Source organism: Carassius auratus, chromosome 46 (genome assembly GCF_003368295.1).
Source record: "Carassius auratus strain Wakin chromosome 46, ASM336829v1, whole genome shotgun sequence".
NCBI classification, from domain to species: Eukaryota; Metazoa; Chordata; class Actinopteri; order Cypriniformes; family Cyprinidae; genus Carassius; species Carassius auratus.
The window spans coordinates 222,694-243,045 of NC_039288.1; the positions used below are offsets into that span (position 1 = coordinate 222,694).

At 43.9% G+C, this 20,352-nt stretch overlaps 1 protein-coding gene across 3 annotated transcripts; it reads left to right on the plus strand.

The window, feature by feature from the left end:
- Positions 1-410: 410 nt before the first annotated feature.
- LOC113063791 (probable ATP-dependent RNA helicase DDX46) lies at positions 411-20,127 on the plus strand. 3 transcript variants are annotated; one of them, XM_026234113.1, is made up of 23 exons: positions 411-502; positions 1,406-1,567; positions 1,644-1,706; positions 1,906-2,008; positions 2,094-2,262; positions 3,901-4,115; positions 4,225-4,332; positions 10,456-10,621; positions 10,700-10,820; positions 10,892-11,067; positions 11,377-11,498; positions 11,584-11,662; positions 12,572-12,654; positions 12,882-13,046; positions 13,354-13,516; positions 13,805-13,998; positions 14,080-14,217; positions 17,688-17,837; positions 18,739-18,957; positions 19,096-19,314; positions 19,538-19,682; positions 19,752-19,825; positions 19,907-20,127. In XM_026234113.1, exons 1-23 carry the CDS (start codon positions 459-461, stop codon positions 19,952-19,954), a joined length of 3,126 nt encoding a protein of 1,041 aa, XP_026089898.1. In that variant the 5' UTR covers positions 411-458; the 3' UTR covers positions 19,955-20,127. The 3 variants fall into 3 exon arrangements, with proteins under 3 accessions (XP_026089898.1, XP_026089900.1, XP_026089899.1); XM_026234115.1 differs by having other exon boundaries at positions 2,097-2,262; XM_026234114.1 differs by having other exon boundaries at positions 412-502; positions 4,228-4,332.
- Positions 20,128-20,352: the final 225 nt, after the last annotated feature.

Consider the following 20,352-nt stretch of genomic DNA (forward strand, 5'->3'; position numbering starts at 1 on the left):
GTAAAGCTATTATTTTTTCACACTTGAAATTCTTCAACAATAATCCACTGACTGTCTTCTTTAAAAGGGACCCACCTTAGGTCTGTATTCTAAAGCGTTCATGAACTCAGTGAAGAATTCTGGGGATTCCTGCTCATTTTATTAGCTGTGTTTGACTCTAATCTGCATATTTGTTTCCTGAACAATGAACGAGGTCACAACACAGATATGGATGCATGGAAAACACAAAAACTTATTTTTATGAGTTAAAGTAATGTAAAACATAAGTTGCCATGATTGACTGATCATATAATTAAAATACTAATTTATGTATAGCACATTTTTTTCAGTAATTACATCACGAGTAAAACTGAGACCAACCAGTGTTGGAACAGTGAATAGTAACTGCGTGTTGATGATTACGGCTGAACTGTCCCTTTAAGAAAAAGAAACAGCGGAAGTTGTTATTATGTCACCGGATGTGTGAGCGACACTGCAACGAAACCATGGCGCGAGAGTCACGGTAAATATTCCTGTTTATTCTGTTTCACTTTAAACGTTTTAATGAGATCTTTACAACAAAATGACAGACATTTTATGAAGGTGCTGTTTAACCTCCTCGCTGTGAGTGAAACACGAGTTAGATTGAGCTTCTACACTAACACGAACTGCTAATGATCGCGTGTTCGGGTGTGTGTGTGTGTGTGTGAAATACATTAAACTGCCTACAGGTGTATAGAAACAAACATATTACAGCTGAAACATGAAGTGTATTCATGTGAGTATTTGACTCATTTTAAAGCCCAAAATAAACGTCTGATAGTTAAAGAGAAACACAGCAATATTGTGCACAGTCATTTCATTCCCTACTGGCTAGTTAGTGTACTACAGATCAGATGATCAGGGAAATAGCTGTGTGTGTGTGTGTGTGTGTCTCTTACATACACCTGTGACCCTGGAGCACAACACTAGTCATGAGGGTCGGTCTCTCTGTCATCTGAAGCTGAATAAATGATCTCTCCATTGATGTGAGGTTTGTTCTGAGGACAATATTTGTCTGAGATACAACTATTTGAAAATCTGGAATCTGAGGAAGCAAAAAAATCTAAATATTGATAAAATCATCTTTAAAGTTGTCCAAATGAAGTTCTTCGCAAATCATATTGCGAAACAAAAATTAAGTTTTGATATATTTATGGTAGGAAATTTACAAAATATCTTCATGGAACATGATCTTAATATCCTCATGATTTTTGACATCAAAGAAAAATGTATAATTGTGACTCATACAATGTATTGTTGTCTATTTCTACAAATATATCTGTGACACTGTGCTGCAGGGACACATGTGTGAAATAAAGGCTGTTACTGAATGAACTCTGAACAGTGGTCTGACACAGATGTGTGTGTGTGTGTGTGTGTTCAGGCACTACAGGAAGCGCTCGAGCTCGAAGGGCCGGTCAGGCAGCAGGTCACCGGACTCCAAGCGCGGTCAGAAGGAGGAGGCTGCTGGATCCCGTGTGCGCGAGCGCAGCCGCAGAGAGAGGACACGCAGCCGAGAGCGCCACAGAGACCACAAGAGAGCGAGGTCAGAGGTCACGCCGCACACATCCCCTCACTGCGCTGTGTTCTAGCGCTCAGATCTGTGTCTGCTCTCTCCGCAGGCGCTCCAGGAGTCGGGACAGGAGACGCTCCCGCAGCCGAGAGCACCGGAGCCGAGGGAGGAGGTCAGCAGACACCCGCATTCAGCTCACATTACTAATGTGCTCTAATAATGTCTTTATAGTCTGCCATCATGGCATCTCATATTTTTTTGTTTTCATATATCAGCACTCCTAGTCTCTGTACGTAGTGTTCAGATAAGCAGCTTTGGCTTTATAGCAGAAGTGTTTGGAGTCAGAAGTGTGTGTTCTGCTGATGTTACAGCAAGGAGAAGTCTGAGAACACCGAGCCGTCCGCTGACAAGAAGAAGATGAAGGAGGAGAAGAAGGAGAAGGAGAAGGAGAAGGAGGAGGAGAAGCCTGAAGATGTGAGTGTGTTTGATTCAGCTGCTTCTGTCTAGAGTTATCTTCTGAAGACCAGATGAATAACTGTGTGTGATGATGCTTCTGCAGCAGGACTTCGACCAGAACACTCTGGAGGAGGAGATGAGGAAGAGGAAGGAGCGCGTGGAGAAGTGGAGGGAGGAGCAGAGGAAGAAAGCCATTGTGAACATCGGAGAACTGAGGAAGGAGCTGGAGGAGATGAAGCAGGGCAAGAAGTGGAGTCTGGAGGACGATGACGGTGAGAGAGCCTTCACTCATTCAGAAGAACTGATCCATACACACTAGGGCTGAACGATATATTGTTATCGTATCTATATCTAGATATGAACTTTCAAGATATTAATATCGAAAAAAAGCAACGATATAGAGTTCCCCTCTCCGCGCTCGCCCTGCATACAACTCTGGCGGTCACAACAAACATCAGTTTTAGGAGTGCCCTTGACTGCAGCGCTAAAGCCAGCGCACACTAGGGACGTGGGAACTATATTGTGAGGGGGGGGCGGCGTTTCCATGGTGACGCGTCATTGCTTGTCACGTGACACACCGCAGCAGCAACAGCGCTGAATGAATGATGATCTGCTTTTATATCATTTTTCCTTTTTTATTCAGAATATTCACAAATGTGTTAGTTATGGCATGAAATATCTGATATTCCAATTGTCAAATACATGCAAGTGGAAGTATATTGTTGTTTAAACACCTTTATAACGATGGCGTTAGTTGAGCTGTATACGCGATGGGTGCCGCCGTGTTAGTTTGTGCCACAGACGCAGTTCAGAGAATCGGATCTGTTGGTTTTACAACACGTGAATTCATCCACTTCTCCCGAAATACTTAAAAGTGGCTGGTGAACTGGGAATAGAATAGAGTAAACACTGAAGTTACTTACACAATGTGTATCTGATATGAATAAAACGTGTCAAATTATAATGGAAAAGATTATTATTACCTCTTCCATAGACATCAGTGTGTATTTTATAAACTCTAAATGTATTTTTTTTTATATGTTTGAAACCTAAAATGAACAGTATGTGGTTGAAAACACTGAAAAGTTGTGATATATGACAGCTCTGAGCGCTTGTCTCCGTTGATCATGTGATGCACTTGATCGTACGCGCCAGGGACCAGCCTAGACTGATTACACCTGTCTGATCATACGTGCGAAAGGCTTAAAAACAATACATTTTCTGACACAGCACTCCAGCCCCCCCCCGTTCCAACGTCTATGCACACTGTACAGAGACAGCGGATAAATTATGAAGAAAGAAATGAGTGCGGGAGATAATGCGGCCGGTGGCAGTGCAGAATCTGACTTGGTGCCAAAACATAAATCATCTTCCATAATGTGGAAGTATTTTGGATTCGGAAATGAGGATGTAAACCAGAGTGACGTGTTGTGCAGGTCGTGCTTAGCAAAAGAACATGTAGTCATATCGTATCGATATCGAGATATCTGGCATGAAAATCGAGATATGAAATTTTGTCCATATCGTTCAGCCCTAATACACACCACACTGTTAGCACAGACTCCAGAGCTCTGATGGGGTTTCTGTTTCCCACAGCGAGTCTTAAAGAGTCAACGATAAACAGAAATAAACCATGGACATCACAAACTATCAGAGATCTAAGACTAGAAATATTTTCAGCTCGCGTTAAACACATTGTTGTGTGAAAGCACATATTTGATTGGCCATCCCACAGACTCTGAGCTTTGATTGGCTGCCTCCCTCACCAGGGGCGGAGCTTCACCAAACCACCATGAGCTCCAGTCAGTAGAGATTGGCTGTATCTAGTGCTAGGAAGATAGAGAGCTCATTATGACTTGGTTTTGATTTGTTTGATTGTTGCTTGTGTGTGTGTGTGTGTGTGCGTTTAGATGATGAAGAAGCACCTGCCGAGCCGGACGAAGAGGAAGAGGAAGAGGAGGCAGAGAAAGAGAAAGAGAAAGAGGAAGTGGCTGTGATGGAGGAGGAGACACAGATGGAGCAGGAGGCTGAAGAGGAGCTGGACCCGCTGGACGCTTACATGGAGGAGGTCAAGGAGGAGGTCAAGAAGTTCAACATGGGCACCATGAGAGGAGGAACCGACAAGGTGCTGAACACGACTCTCTCCTGTCCTGTAGAGACACACACGTTTTAATGATGTCACTGTCTGTGTATTAATACTACAGTAACACTGGGACATTAATCATGTGTCTCAGCAGAAAGGCAGTGTGTCCAAAGTGGTGACCGTGATGAAGACCAATAAGATGTTGCACACCACCAAGAAGAAAGGAGAGCTGATGGAGAACGACCAGGACGCCATGGAGGTACAGACGTGATGGAGCACACGCGTGTGTCAAGTCAATCAATCACCTTTATTTATAAAGCGCTTTAAACAAAATACATTGCGTCAAAGCACTGAACAACATTCATTAGGAAAACAGTGCGTCAATAATGCAGAATGATAGTTAAAGGCAGTTCATCATTGAATTCAGTGATGCCATCTCTGTTCAGTTAAATAGTGTCTGTGCATTTATTTGCAATCAAGTCAACGATATCGCTGTAGATGAAGTGACCCCAACTAAGCAAGCCAGAGGCGACAGCGGCAAGGAACCGAAACTCCATCGGTGACAGAATGGAGAAAAAAACCTTGGGAGAAACCAGGCTCAGTTGGGGTCAGTTCTCCTCTGACCAGACGAAACCAGTAGTTCAATTCCAGACTGCAGCAAAGTCAGATTGTGCAGAAGAATCATCTGTTTCCTGTGGTCTTGTCCTGGTCTCCGCTGTCTTTCAGGGCAGTAGAGGTCCTTTCTAGGTGCTGATCCACCATCTGGTCTGGATACGTACTGGATCCGGGTGACTGCAGTGACCCTCTGATCTGGACACAGACTGGATCTGGTGGCTACGGTGACCTCGGAACAAGAGAGAAACAGACAAATATTAGCGTAGATGCCATTCTTCTAATGATGTAGAAAGTACGGTGTTATGTGAAGTGTTCCCGGTTCCGGTTTACCTAATTAATGCAGCCTAAAAATCCTTTAACGGATTTGGATATTAAAAGCATATTAGTATGTTATGTGTATGCCAGGTTAAAGAGATGGGTCTTTAATCTAGATTTAAACTGCAAGAGTGTGTCTGCCTCCCGAACAATGTTAGGTAGGTTATTCCAGAGTTTAGGAGCCAAATAGGAAAAGGATCTGCCGCCCACAGTTGATTTTGATATTCTAGGTATTATCAAATTGCCTGAGTTTTGAGAACGTAGCGGACGTAGAGGAGTATAATGTAAAGGAGCTCATTCAAATACTGAGGTGCTAAACCATTCAGGGCTTTATAAGTAATAAGCAATATTTTAAAATCTATACGATGTTTGATAGGGAGCCAGTGCAGTGTGGACAGGACTGAGCTAATATGGTCATACTTCCTGGTTCTAGTAAGAACTCTTGCTGCTGCATTTTGGACTAGCTGTAGTTTGTTTACCAAGCGTGCAGAACAACCACCCAATAAAGCATTACAATAATCTAACCTTGAAGTCATAAATGCACGTATTAACATTTCTGCATTTGACATTGAGAGCATAGGCCGTAATTTAGATATATTTTTGAGATGGAAAAATGCAGTTTTACAAATGCTAGAAACTTGGCTTTCTAAGGAAAGATTGCGATCAAATAGCACACCTAGGTTCCTAACTGATGACGAAGAATTGACAGAGCAACCATCAAGTCTTAGATAGTGTTCTAGTTATCTAGTGTTCTAGTTTTTAGGTCCTATAATTAACACCTCTGTTTTTTCTGAATTTAGCAGTAAGAAATTACTCGTCATCCAGTTTTTATATCGACTATGCATTCCATTAGTTTTTCAAATTGGTGTGTTTCACCGGGCTGCGAGGAAATATAGAGCTGCGTATCATCAGCATAACAGTGAAAGCTAACACCATGTTTCCTGATGATATCTCCCAAGGGTAACATATAAAGCGTGAAGAGTAGCGGCCCTAGTACTGAGCCTTGAGGTACTCCATACTGCACTTGTGATCGATATGATACATCTTCATTCACTGCTACGAACTGATGGCGGTCATATAAGTACGATTTAAACCATGCTAATGCACTTCCACTGATGCCAACAAAGTGTTCAAGCAGGGATTAAAGTTCTCCGTCGTTATGACGGATTTCCGTTAATTGTAGCGAGTCATCGACGGATTTCCGTCAATTACACTGTTCCGCCTGTCCTTAATGTTTTAAATTCACTTTTCATAATTTTAATGCTGTATATATAGGCTTACATTTCTCAAATAGGGATAATAAATGTCTTAATTTTAGTTTAAATAGGTCTTAAATTAAGGAAAGACAAAGTGTATTCAGCCTGCTGAGGAGGATCAAAGCCTGGAGTGGAGCGAATGCACGTTCCTCTCTTCACTATAAGCGTTTTGTTATCACTCCGGTATGGATCCACTCCGGGTTTTGGTTTAGTTTTGAAGAAGTACATGTCAGGCTACGGCTGAGGTATAATTATGTTGGCTTGGCAACAAGCCATTATGCTATTTAAACTTCTTCTTTTTCTTCTTATTATTTTTCTGACAGAAATTCTGAACGCTACTCCTCCTAGGGCTTTAAAGCCACAAGCCCCAAACTCGGCAGACACCTGCGGGATAGAGCGGTGCTGGTTGCTATATCTTTTCAGACTGATCAGACTTAAAGTTTTTTTTTTTATTAATTTTTAAATGTCAAAATACATTACCCATAGACTTACATTATCTGAGAAAAATTGCGCCCCTAGTTGCAATAACCGAGATTAAGGGAGGAGTCGGCCGGGCTTCGTTTCACTTTTAAACCGGTTAAAAATACCAAGTAAATAATACAATTTCCCTCAAACTGACAAGCTAAACCAACATATCTGATTATTACAGGGGTCAGGGCTCTTTAATAATTGATTTCTGGGCAGAGAGCAGTCAGAAAGATGAGAGAAGAATCACTGCTGCTGTCTCCACGGAGCTCACAACGAGCGAATTCATTCTTATTTAAGACCTTTTAAAACGGCGATTGCACGCAATCCACACGTTAGAACACACCAAGAGCTAAAATCAGATGTTTCTGAACTGTTTAAAGTAATAACATGATATATTCGCGGCAGCCAACTGCTCGCGAGCTCGCCATGTATTTCTCTGAACACTTGAAGAGAATTTACAGCCTGTCACATTAAAACACTGCAGCGAAACGGCACAAAACAATTAGAAGAATATATTATACACATGAAAATGAGTGTTTATATGTGATTGTGAGATTTTATCTGTCAGGCTGAACCTCACATCAATTATTATCCATCGTCACAACATGGTAAAGTCATTTATATATATTTTTTTAAGAGCTTCTTAAAATAAATATTCCTGCGAATGCACACAATCCACCAATTAGAACACACTAAGAGAAAAATCCAGGGGTTTTTGAGCCGTGTATGTGTGCAAAATGCAATATTTGACATCGCGAAGGGGAAAAAAAAGTTACATGACAGCCGCGTTTAGGGCGAGATCAGACAAATAAATAGGCTACACATTTCATTCACACTGACAAGCTAAACCAATATATGTTATTATTACCGGGTCAGATCTCATTTATAAATTATGTCTCTGGCCAAAGAACAGAGAGAAAGACGAGAGAGAAATGAGCGCTTCATCCGCATTTTTAAAGCGCTTCCAAAAATAATATGACAGCACTAATCCACCCATTAGAACACAACAAGAGCAGAATTCAGGTGTTTTTGAGATGTTTATGTGTGCAAAATGACATATAATTTGACAGCGTGATGCAGCTTATGAATACTGGAAGAAAAAAAGTCACGACAGCCTTTTAACTCTGGAGTCGATTAACGCATATACGCGTTTTGAGTCATTTTCTGCTGATAACCCTGACAATTACTTAAATTACACTTTCAGTTTTAATCGTACAGATAAGAGCAATACATCAATCGAATCTGTAAAGGGTCCACTTTTTTTTGGATACAAACATAATAACAACAAAACTTTGTGCACTTATAAAATAAAGATAACAAACAAGGTGCGCTGTCTCCAGCCTTGGTCTGCGCTGATCTTCATTTACAAACACGTCATTAAAATGAACTGTAACTCCATGAATACTCAACGAAGAGACATGCGAGATATATCTATAGAAAGCTTGACATGTCTACTTTTAAACTAAACAAGTGCTGCCGAACAAATATTCTGTGATAAAGTAATCCATATCAAAACAACGCGATGTCCTTTTTTCACGTCTCCCTCATTATATCTAATGTGTATGGAAGGCCAAGAGGGTCAAATACACGTGAATTTTAACATGTCAACAACACGTTAAATACGTGTATTTCATGCGTAGACAACACGTATTTAATATTATTTATTTATCGGCGCTGCACAACATGGTAAAGTAATTTATATATATTTTTAAGAGCTTCTTAAAATACTATATTACTCCGATATTATATCTAATATTATTTAACGCGTTAAATACGTGTTTTTTACACATGAAAAATCAGCGGGTATTTAACGTGTATTTCACGTGTTAAATACACGTGAAACACACTTGAAGTACACATTAAAAATCAGTTTGAAGAGGTCAATGTCATTGGCTGCTGAGGACTTGGGTCAAACCACTTCTGTGAGCTTAGAAGGGTGTACCATTCATAGACAGGCAACCACCATTTAACATGCTATAGATCAGCTTATTCAGCCTTATTATTTAGTCTTTTTTCTTTTCCGTTTTGTATAGCCTAAATAAATAATATATTTAAGTTTCAGTTTTATGAAATATTTATTTTATAATAAATATTAATTAAAATTTTGATTAAAATTCTTTAATTTTTCAGTAATGTGTGATAACTTAAAATATGTTGTCAGTACTATTAAAATAAGATTAAATTGAATGGTATTTAGGAGATTATGGTTTTTGCATGACTTATTTCACATTCAGCTAGACAACCCTGTCGTAGCTGTTTTCATAGCCTAGGCTTTTTATTTAAAAAGTAAACATCAAGGGACCATGGAAAAAGACTGTCGCAGGTGTATTTTTTTATGGTATTATTTATTTATTTTTTTTGCAGCGGGGCAACTCAAGAATGCTGGGCACACAAGTACTGTGGCTCTTTTGCCCCATGGCCAAGATGGCCAAGCCAACATCAAAGTTAGTTCACTAACTTTTAATTCTAGTTACATTTAAGATAGCATGGACACACTTATAATGCAGGAATGCTCCGATGTTTCGGAGATTGATAAAAGTGTAAAAAATAAATGGAGATGGGCTTGGCTTAGCGAAATTGGGAAGAATGGCAAGCCTTTTGGTTCGTGGGCTAAAAAAATCAAACAACCAGGTACGTGTCTTTGCACAGCATGCCACAGGAAATTTCAATATGGCAATAATGGCAAAAAAGTGCTAGCTCACCATCAATCAGAAGCTAGTCACAATGCTGCAGTTCGTGCTCTACAGTACACATGCTCCCTGCCTGGTGCGACAAGTACCACAACGGAGATTCATGCATCTATGGTCGACCGTGTGTGCGATGTAAAAGTGCGCTTATGTTCTTTCATAGCGGAGCATGACCTGTCGTTCACAGTCTCACACCTTGTCAAGGTATATTTTTTTTCAAAGATTACAAATAGCTTTTAAAATATGCAAACTGGCAATATTAAAGCGGTTTAATCTCTCCTTAAAACGCTATTGGTCTCGACTATTTAAATAAAGTGTTTGTTAAAGGAATATGGCTTGGCCTGAAAAATGTTCAGTCAGAAGATTTTTTTTCACTTTAATCCCTGGTTCAAGTCTATGCAAAAGAATGTTGTGGTCAATTGTCAAACGCTCACAGATACCATTTTTCTCTAAGAAGGAATATAATTGTGAGGATACCACCTTTTCTAGTATCTTGGACAGAAAAGGGAGATTCGAGATTGGTCTATAATTAACTAGTTCTCTGGGGTCAAGTTGTGGCTTTTTTATGAGAGGCTTAATAACAGCCAGTTTGAAGGTTTTGGGGACATATCCTAATGACAATGAGGAATTAATAATAGTCAGAAGAGGACCTATGACTTCTGGAAGCACCTCTTTTAGGAGCTTAGATGGTATAGGGTCTAACATACATGTTTTTGGTTTAGATGATTTAACAAGTTTATACAATTCTTCCTCTCCTATAGTAGAGAATGAGTGGAACTGTTCCTCAGGGGGTCTATAGTGCACTGTCTGATGCGAAACTGTAGCTGACGGCTGAATGGTTGTTCACTTTAATTCTTTTAAAAAAGTTACACCGAGGTCCAACAATGTCCATGTCAGAAATGGTCAAAACAATATTATATATAAAGAAAAAAAAAAACGTTAATCTTCAGGATTTGAAATATTTAAATGTCAGATTTTTTACTTCATGCCTTAAAAAAAGAAGCACATAAAAAAGCAATCTTTCCCCATGTGTGTGTGCAGTATTCATCAGAGGAAGAGGAAGTGGACTTGCAGACGGCCCTCACAGGCTTCCAGACCAAACAGAGGAAAGTTCTGGAGCCGGTTGATCATCAGAAGATCGAGTACGAATCCTTCCGTAAGAACTTCTACGTGGAGGTGCCAGAGCTGGCCAGGATGAGTCCTGAAGGTACAGCACACACACACACACACCTGCGCTCTTACACACAGCTCAGGGTGACCGCGTCTGACCCGTGTGTCTGCTCAGAGGTGAACGAGTACCGTCTGGAGCTGGAGGGGATCAACGTTAAAGGCAAGGGCTGTCCGAAGCCCATCAAGACCTGGGTGCAGTGTGGGATCTCCATGAAAGTGCTGCACGCGATGAAGAAGTGAGTAGAGCGGGTCTTCAGGACCTTCTCCAGACAGAACCAGTGTTTCTCTTTACCTCTCTCTGTTCTAGACACAACTATGAGAAGCCCACCCCGATCCAGGCCCAGGCCATCCCTGCCATCATGTCTGGACGAGACCTCATCGGCATCGCTAAAACAGGAAGTGGGAAGACCATCGCCTTCCTGCTGCCCATGTTTCGGCACATCATGGACCAGTCTCCTCTGGGAGAGGGAGAAGGACCCATCGGTGAGCCTCCTCCTGATCCTCACGTTCATCAGGACTCTCACACACATGACATTACTTCAGGACTCATCCTGTCAGAATAACATGATCCAGGCGTTTCCTACACCTCTGGCTGTTCAGGAGATCTGCTCGCTTATAAACTGATCAGATCAGAAGTTCAATCATATATTTTGAAATCGTTTGCTATTGATCACGTTTGCTATTAAAGCTAAAGGTTTGAAGAATCCTGGTTCTTGTTTTGTGAAGAAACTATGTGATGGCAAGTCTTTGCTGGTGTAGATCTGACTGTGTGTGTGTGTGTGTCTCCGTCAGCTGTGATCCTGACACCGACGCGAGAGCTAGCGCTGCAGATCACCAAAGAGTGCAAGAAGTTCTCCAAGTCTCTGGGTCTGCGTGTGGTGTGTGTGTACGGCGGCACGGGCATCAGCGAGCAGGTGTGTGTGTGTGTGTGTGTGTGTGTGTGTGTGATGGCTTCATGAGCTCACACAGAGCCTGATCTAAACCAGTGTCTGTCCTCAGATCGCAGAGCTGAAGCGCGGCGCAGAGATCATCGTGTGCACACCGGGACGCATGATCGACATGCTCGGAGCCAACAACGGTGCGTCAAACTGAGCTGGAATTAACATGACTTCAATCCTAGCTTAACTCCACTGTGTTCTTGCTATGTTTCTCATTAAACATCTAACTGATGTTTAGCAGTGTTCGAAACCACGTCCTCTGCTTCAGAATCTGTGCATTTCTACCTTACTCCACTTTTAAATGCTGTATGCCATGCATGTGTGGGTTAATGCAGACTTCTAAAACAACAATATGAATATAATGCAGCACATAATTGAATCAGTTTCAGATCTAGAAGGAAGTGTAATGTACAGAGTCAGCTTTATTTGCTCTCGGGGTGTTTGTAAGGCACTGCTCAAAGTGTGTTTAAATACAAATGCATTGGATTGAATGTGCAAACATTAAGGCCGCCGTTTTTGTACATAAAAGTGCACCCAGAATACCTGTTTCAGAAAGGCCCTGGCTCTTGTAGTTGTTGATCACTAATGTAGCTTCCTCCAGTAACTCTTGACTCTGGTCTCATGTCAGCTGCTCAGCCGAGATCTTTCATCAGTGTCATTTAGAGACTCAGTGTTTAAGAGAAGTGTGTGAGAAGCTGTTGATCGTAGCCCGTCCTCAGCCTTCACACTGCTGTAGTAACTGTGTGGGTGTCAGTGAAGCCCCAGAATGCAGTGCGTGATGTGAGTGTGCGGTGTGTTTCCACACATGCGATGTAATCTCTAATATGTTTCCTCCGTAGGTCCCTCTCCGGGCGGCTTCCGCTCAGTTAATGTATGATGTGGCTCTTGTGAATTTTACAGGTTCTCTGTGAGCGTCTGCCGGTGCGCAGGTAAAGTCCTGCGAGAGGGACTCCATCAGTGACTGTCATCATCCTGTGTGTGTTTCAGCTGCTAGATGTGTCTGTCTGCGGGGTCTGTCTCCTCTAATGTGCTGATCTTGTGTTGCTCAGGTCGCGTGACCAATCTGCGCAGGGTCACGTATGTGGTGATGGACGAGGCTGACCGCATGTTCGACATGGGCTTCGAGCCGCAGGTCAGTCTCTCTCTCCTGAACCAGACGCTCCTCACACACTACACACTCTTCCTCTCCGGTTCCAATCCACAAACATTTAGATCACCTCTCAAAAGAATCAAACACTGTATGTGAGCTGCTTTAGGCCTGTGATCTCTGACCACACAGTTTCATAGTCTGGTGTTTATGTTCTGATCTCTGAGGAATGGTTGAGAAGTGGCCAGCTGATGTGTGTGTGTGTTTGGCAGGTGATGCGTATCGTGGATAACGTGCGTCCCGACCGGCAGACCGTCATGTTCTCGGCCACGTTCCCTCGCTCGATGGAGTCTCTGGCGCGCAGGATCCTGTCCAGACCCATCGAGGTGCAGGTGGGCGGCAGGAGCGTGGTGTGCTCAGACGTGGAGCAGCACGTGGTGCGTCACTACTCTCTGATTAATGTGTAATCTTACAGTTACAATGATTGCCTTACTGAAGAATATGTGTCCACTGATGCTGGAGTAATGAAGATCAGCTAATGTCTTCTGCTCAGTCTTCTGTTTTCTGTGTGAATCTGTGTTAAAGTGTAATGTATTTCTGTGATGCTCCGCTGTATTTTCAGCATCATTCCTCCAGTCTTCAGTGTCACATGATCTTCAGAAATCAGAATAATATGATGCTTTAAAATCTTGAGCGGGAGTGTCTCCTCGTCTGAAGCTGGGCTGTGTTCTGCTGCTTCCACAGATCGTGATCGAGGAGGAGAAGAAGTTCCTGAAGCTGCTGGAGATTCTGGGTCACTATCAGGAGAAGGGCTCCATCATCATCTTCATGGACAAGCAGGAGCACGCTGACGGACTCCTCAAAGACCTGATGAAGGCCTCGTACCCCTGCATGTCTCTCCACGGAGGTCAGGACCGCACCACACTGGGCTTCACATCATTTGTATTGAGTTTAACTGCTAGGAATCAAATGAAACATGATTTGGTAAAGTAGTCTGTAAATATTAAGTGAATTCCATGTAAGTATGCTGCTGTCTCCATCGCGTCTGTAACAGTTATCCTGAGCAGATTTTTTTTTCCTAAAAGCTTTTATGAGGTAAATGTAGTAAACAACCATCAGATGGCACTTTATTTAAACTAAGACTGAAGGATGTGAAATACTGCGGTGAGGTGATGCTGTGCGGTCCGTGTCACAGGCATCGATCAGTACGACAGGGACAGCATCATCAATGACTTCAAGAACGGCGCGTGTCGTCTGCTGGTGGCCACGTCTGTGGCGGCGCGAGGTCTGGACGTCAAGCAGCTCATCCTGGTCATCAACTACAGCTGTCCCAACCACTACGAGGACTACGTGCACCGCGCCGGACGCACGGGACGAGCCGGGAACAAGGTGAGTGATCCGATCCGGGTCACGCTGATGCTGCGCTGCAGACGAGAGGCTCACGTGTGACTCTGTGTGTGTGTGTTGTAGGGTTATGCGTACACCTTCATCACTGAGCAACAGTCTCGTTACTCCGGAGAGATCATCAAAGCGCTGGAGCTGTCCGGGTCGCCCGTCCCGCCGGAGCTCGAGCTGCTCTGGACCAACTTCAAAGAGCATCAGAAAGCTGTGAGCGCCTGACACATCACCATGCTTCCACAGCTGATTAATCACAGCACATTTAGACAGAAGACACATTTGTATCATATTCTGCAATGTTATAAGTATGCTAATGTGACGTGGTGTGTGTGTGTGTGTGTGTGTGTGTGTTACGGGTGTTCGGTGATGGTTTGTGTGTGTGTGTGTGTTACGGGTGTTCAGTGATGGTTTGTGTGTGTGTGTGTAATGGGTGTTCAGTGACGGTGTGTGTGTGTGTTACGGGTGTTCAGTGATGGTGTGTGTGTGTGTGTGTAATGGGTGTTCAGTGACGGTGTGTGTGTGTTGTGGGTGTGTGTGTGTGTTACGGGTGTTCGGTGATGGTGTGTGTGTGTGTTACGGGTGTTCAGTGATGGTTTGTGTGTGTGTGTGTAATGGGTGTTCAGTGACGGTGTGTGTGTGTGTTACGGGTGTTCAGTGATGGTGTGTGTGTGTGTGTGTGTGTGTAATGGGTGTTCAGTGACGGTGTGTGTGTGTTGTGGGTGTGTGTGTGTTACGGGTGTTCGGTGATGGTGTGTGTGTGTGTGTGTTACGGGTGTTCAGTGATGGTTTGTGTGTGTGTGTGTTACGGGTGTTCAGTGATGGTTTGTGTGTGTGTGTAATGGGTGTTCAGTGACGGTTTGTGTGTGTTACGGGTGTTCAGTGATGGTGTGTGTGTGTTACGGGTGTTCAGTGATGGTTTGTGTGTGTGTGTGTGTGTGATGGGTGTTCAGTGACGGTGTGTGTGTGTTACGGGTGTTCAGTGATGGTGTGTGTGTGTGTGTGTTACGGGTGTTCAGTGATGGTTTGTGTGTGTGTAATGGGTGTTCAGTGAGGGTGTGTGTGTGTGTTACGGGTGTTCAGTGATGGTGTGTGTGTGTGTGTGTGTTACGGGTGATCGGTGATGGTTTGTGTGTGTGTTTGTGTGTTATGGGTGTTCAGTGACGGTGTGTGTGTTACAGGTGTTCAGTGATGGGTTGTGTGTGTGTGTGTGTGTGTGTGTTACGGGTGTTCAGTGATGGTTTGTGTGTGTGTAATGGGTGTTCAGTGAGGGTGTGTGTGTGTGTTACGGGTGTTCAGTGATGGTGTGTGTGTGTGTGTTACGGGTGTTCAGTGATGGTTTGTGTGTGTGTTTGTGTGTTATGGGTGTTCAGTGACGGTGTGTGTGTTACAGGTGTTCAGTGATGGGTTGTGACTGTGTGTGTGTTACGGGTGTTCAGTGACTGTGTGTGTTACGGGTGTTCAGTGACGGTGTGTGTGTGTGTGTGTGTGTGTTGTAATGGGTGTTCAGTGACGGTGTGTGTGTTACTGGTGTTCAGTGATGGTGTGTGTGTGTGTGTGTGTAACGGGTGTCCGGTGATGGTTTGTTTGTGTGTTATGGGTGTTCAGTGACGGTGTGTGTGTTACAGGTGTTCAGTGATGGGTTGTGTATGTGTGTGTTACGGGTGTTCAGTGACTGTGTGTGTTACGGGTGTTCAGTGACGGTGTGTGTGTGTGTGTGTGTGTGTGTGTGTTACGGGTGTTCAGTGATGGTTTGTGTGTGTGTGTGTGTGTGTGTGTGTGTGTGTGTGTAATGGGTGTTCAGTGACGGTGTGTGTGTTACGGGTGTTGAGTGATGGTTTGTGTGTGTGTGTGTAATGGGTGTTCAGTGATGGTGTGTGTGTGTGTTACGGGTGTTCAGTGATGGTTTGTGTGTGTGTTACGGGTGTTCAGTGATGGTTTGTGTGTGTGTGTGTGTGTGTGTGTTACGGGTGTTCAGTGATGGGTTGTGTATGTGTGTGTTACGGGTGTTCAGTGATGGGTTGTGTATGTGTGTGTTACGGGTGTTCAGTGATTGTGTGTGTGTGTAACGGGTGTTCAGTGATGGGTTGTGTATGTGTGTGTAATGGGTGTTCAGTGACGGTGTGTGTGTGTGTGTAATGGGTGTTCAGTGACAGTGTGTGTGTGTTACGGGTGTTCGGTGATGGTTTGGGGGTGTGTAACGGGTGTTCAGTGATGGTTTGTGTGTGTGTGTGTAATGGGTGTTCAGTGACGGTGTGTGTGTGTGTGTAATGGGTGTTCAGTGACAGTGTGTGTGTGTTACGGGTGTTCGGTGATGGTTTGGGGGTGTGTTTGTGTGTTATGGGTGTTCAGTGATGGTGTGTGTGTTACAGGTGTTCAGTGATGGGTTGTGTATGTGTGTGTTACGGGTGTTCAGTGATGTTGTGTGTGTGTGTTACGGGTGTTCAGTGACTGTGTGTGTGTTACGGGTGTTCAGTGATTGTGTGTGTGTGTAACGGGTGTTCAGTGATGGTTTGTGTGTGTGTGTGTAATGGGTGTTCAGTGACGGTGTGTGTGTGTGTGTAATGGGTGTTCAGTGACAGTGTGTGTGTGTTACGGGTGTTCGGTGATGGTTTGGGGGTGTGTTTGTGTGTTATGGGTGTTCAGTGATGGTGTGTGTGTTACAGGTGTTCAGTGATGGGTTGTGTATGTGTGTGTTACGGGTGTTCAGTGATGGTGTGTGTGTGTGTGTGTGTTACGGGTGTTCAGTGACTGTGTGTGTGTTACGGGTGTTCAGTGTTGGGGTGTGTGTGTGCGCGTTACGGGTGTTCAGTGACTGTTTGTGTGTTACGGGTGTTCAATGACGGTGTGTTGTGTGTTACGGGTGTTCAGTGATGGTTTGTGTGTGTGTGTGTGTGTGTTACGGGTGTTCAGTGATGGTGTGTGTGTGTGTGTGTGTGTGTGTGTGTGTGTGTGTGTAATGGGTGTTCAGTGACGGTGTGTGTGTGTTACGGGTGTTCAGTGATGGTGTGTGTGTGTGTTTGTGTGTTATGGGTGTTCATTGATGGTTTGTGTGTGTGTGTGTGTGTGTGTGTGTGTGTGTAATGGGTGTTCAGTGACTGTGTGTGCGTTACGGGTGTTCAGTGACTGTGTGTTACGGGAGTTCAATGACGGTGTGTTGTGTGTTACGGGTGTTCAGTGTGTGTGTGTGTGTTACGGGTGTTCAGTGACGGTGTGTGTGTGTGTTATGGGTGTTCAGTGATGGTTTGTGTGTGTGTGTTACGGGTGTTCAGTGATGGTTTGTGTGTGTGTGTTACAGGTGTTCAGTGATGGGTTGTGTATGTGTGTGTTACTGGTGTTCAGTGACTGTGTGTGTGTTACGGGTGTTCAGTGACTGTGTGTGTGTGTTACGGGTGTTCAGTGTTGGTGTGTGTGTGTGCGTTACGGGTGTTCAGTGACTGTTTGTGTGTTACGGGTGTTCAATGACGGTGTGTTGTGTGTTACGGGTGTTCAGTGATGGTTTGTGTGTGTGTGTTACGGGTGTTCAGTGATGGTGTGTGTGTGTGTTACGGGTGTTCAGTGACGGTGTGTGTGTGTGTTACGGGTGTTCAGTGATGGTGTGTGTGTGTGTGTTACGGGTGTTCAGTGACTGTGTGTGTGTGTGTGTTATGGGTGTTCAGTGACGCTGTGTTGTGTCTCCGCAGGAGGGGAAGAGCATCAAGAGCAGCAGTGGATTCTCTGGGAAGGGTTTTAAGTTTGACGAGACGGAGCATGCGCTGGCTAACGAGAGGAAGAAGCTGCAGAAGGCTGCGTTAGGTCTGCACGACTCTGACGACGAGGACGCAGCTCTGGACGTAAGAACACACTGATCACAGCTGAGAATAGAGTCTGAGAATAAGAGACCAGTCTGACTAACTGCTGTATTTACTGATGAACATGATCAGATTCAAGAAGCATCTAGACTTAATACTGAGGAGTTATGATTGGACAACTTAAGTCCAGGGTTAACTAAAACCATAGAAAACATTTAGTTGGAAATAAAACATAAAAACCTATTTTATTTGAGCTCTCTCTATACATTTAGCTATGATATGATCTCACTGATCCAGTGGTCCAGTTTGACCAGCAGTTCTTTATTCTTTTAGTTACAGTGATGAGCAAGAAGGAATATTGAAGTGTTCACTTAAGTAAATCTCAAACAAGTATTAAAACACGCAGTGGGCTCTAGTTTGAGACATCACATGTACGCCACACTTTTCACATTAGCAGAGTACTTCATTTTGTGGATTTATGATGAAAGAAGAGTGTTTACATGTGAATCTTCAGCTTCGTACTCGCTCAGATCTCTCTCAGAAGCTCAGATGGGTTTAAAAGAGTCACTTCCCCTAATGTTATTATGTATAAGTGAAGTATCAAACAAAATCCATTTACAGATTTATTCAGACTTTCCATCTGCTGGTCATATAACATGTTCAATGTGTAACTCTACTCTGATTAATTGTATCTATATACATTACAGCACAGTCATAATAATATCTGATGTTGAGCAGAAACACTACTGATTGTGAAAGTGACCGCATGTGTGCGTTTATCTGAAGTGACTTGCACAGGATCACATTCGAGCAGTTCTGGCTTTCCCTGGGAATCGTGGGAATAATGCTGCTGTTGCCCGAGCCGTGAGCTCCAGGAACGCTGTACTGTATGATTTCTGTAGTTACAGTGTAATAACAGCTGATCCCTGTGGTGCATCTGCAGATCGACGAGCAGATCGAGAGCATGTTTAACTCCAAGAAGCGTGTGAAGGATCTGTCTGCTCCGGGCGCTGCGGGGGCCGCTGGGGGGGGGGTGAGCGGATCCGTGTCCGGTGTGTCCGGTCAGAGCACTCCATCCGCCGGAAACATCCAGAAACTGGAGATCGCCAAGAAACTGGCCCTCAAGATCCAGGCGCAGAAGAACCTCGGCGCCGAGGCTCAGGTCAGAGAGCTCGGTGTTTTACATGAAGCTCTTAATCAAAAGAAAGATTAGATGATTTTATGCTTTGAAAAGGCATATTTAATACCTGGACGCTGTGAATTAAATCTACAAATGAGATTGTCTTCTGGTTGATCTCAGGATGTGATGCAGCAGGCCACAAACACCTTCCTGCGCGGCGGGAAGATGATCGCTCCCACCGTCTCAGCCAAGACCATCGCAGAGCAGCAGGCGGAGAAGATCAACGCCAAACTGAACTACACACCAGTGGAGAAGCTGGAGGAGGAGCGGCAGGCCGCCGAGGCCACGGACACCGTCAAGAGATACGAGGAGGAGCTGGAGATCAACGACTTCCCTCAGGTCACTAAACACACACACACACACACACTTCTGACAGACCTCAGACTGACTGAACTGCTAGATAATGAATCGTTCTCGAGTCAAGAACTGCTTGCATCGGTTTTTATAGGTTATAGTCTTTGGTTGTGGATGTAGCTTTTCCAAGAGGTTTGCACCTTTCACTTCTTGAAAGCATGTCACTGATGTGTGTGTGTGTGTGTGTGTGTGTGTGTGTGTTTTGCAGACGGCGCGGTGGAAGGTGACGTCTAAAGAGGCTCTTCAGCGCATCGGAGAGTATTCGGAGGCGGCCATCACTATCAGAGGAACATATTTCCCACCGGGCAAAGAGCCCAAAGAGGGAGAGCGCAAGATCTACCTGGCCATCGAGAGTAAGTGTGCTCCCCAGATCTTCACCTGGTCTGAAGGACTGATCCTGAACCGTCTGTTGTTGTTGACAGGTGCGAACGAGATGGCCGTGCAGAAGAGCAAAGCAGAAATCACCCGGCTGATCAAAGAGGAGCTGATCCGTCTGGTGAGTTCATCTGGTTCAGTACACTCCTGAAGATCTCGCTCACGCTGGACACTCACACACTCTTCTGTTCTCTGCTTTCAGCAAAACTCCTACCAGCCCACCAACAAGAGCAGATACAAGGTCCTGTAGCGGACGCAGGACAGCTTCATTACTCCCACAATGCTTTGTGTTATGTGATCACACACCACATTCAGTGATCTGGATGCTTTTACCTTATGATTTCTTCTCAATATTTTAGAAAGTTCCATGTAATTGTACAGTGAACTTTGTTTGGAAATAAAGAGTTTTTTCCTCCATCCGTATGTATCGTCATATCACTCGCTTCATTTCAAGCTGTTTCACACACTTTTTACTTTTGTAAAGTTGTGATTTGCAGCAAGAAATAAACTATTGCAAGTTTTGAAGGAATCGTTCAGCCACAAAATAGAAATTCCGGATAATTATCTGGCTCCCAGGTATTCCCATTTCAAATCTTGATTGACTGCTATTAGTTATTTTATTATTTGAACGTATTATCATAGTCAAAC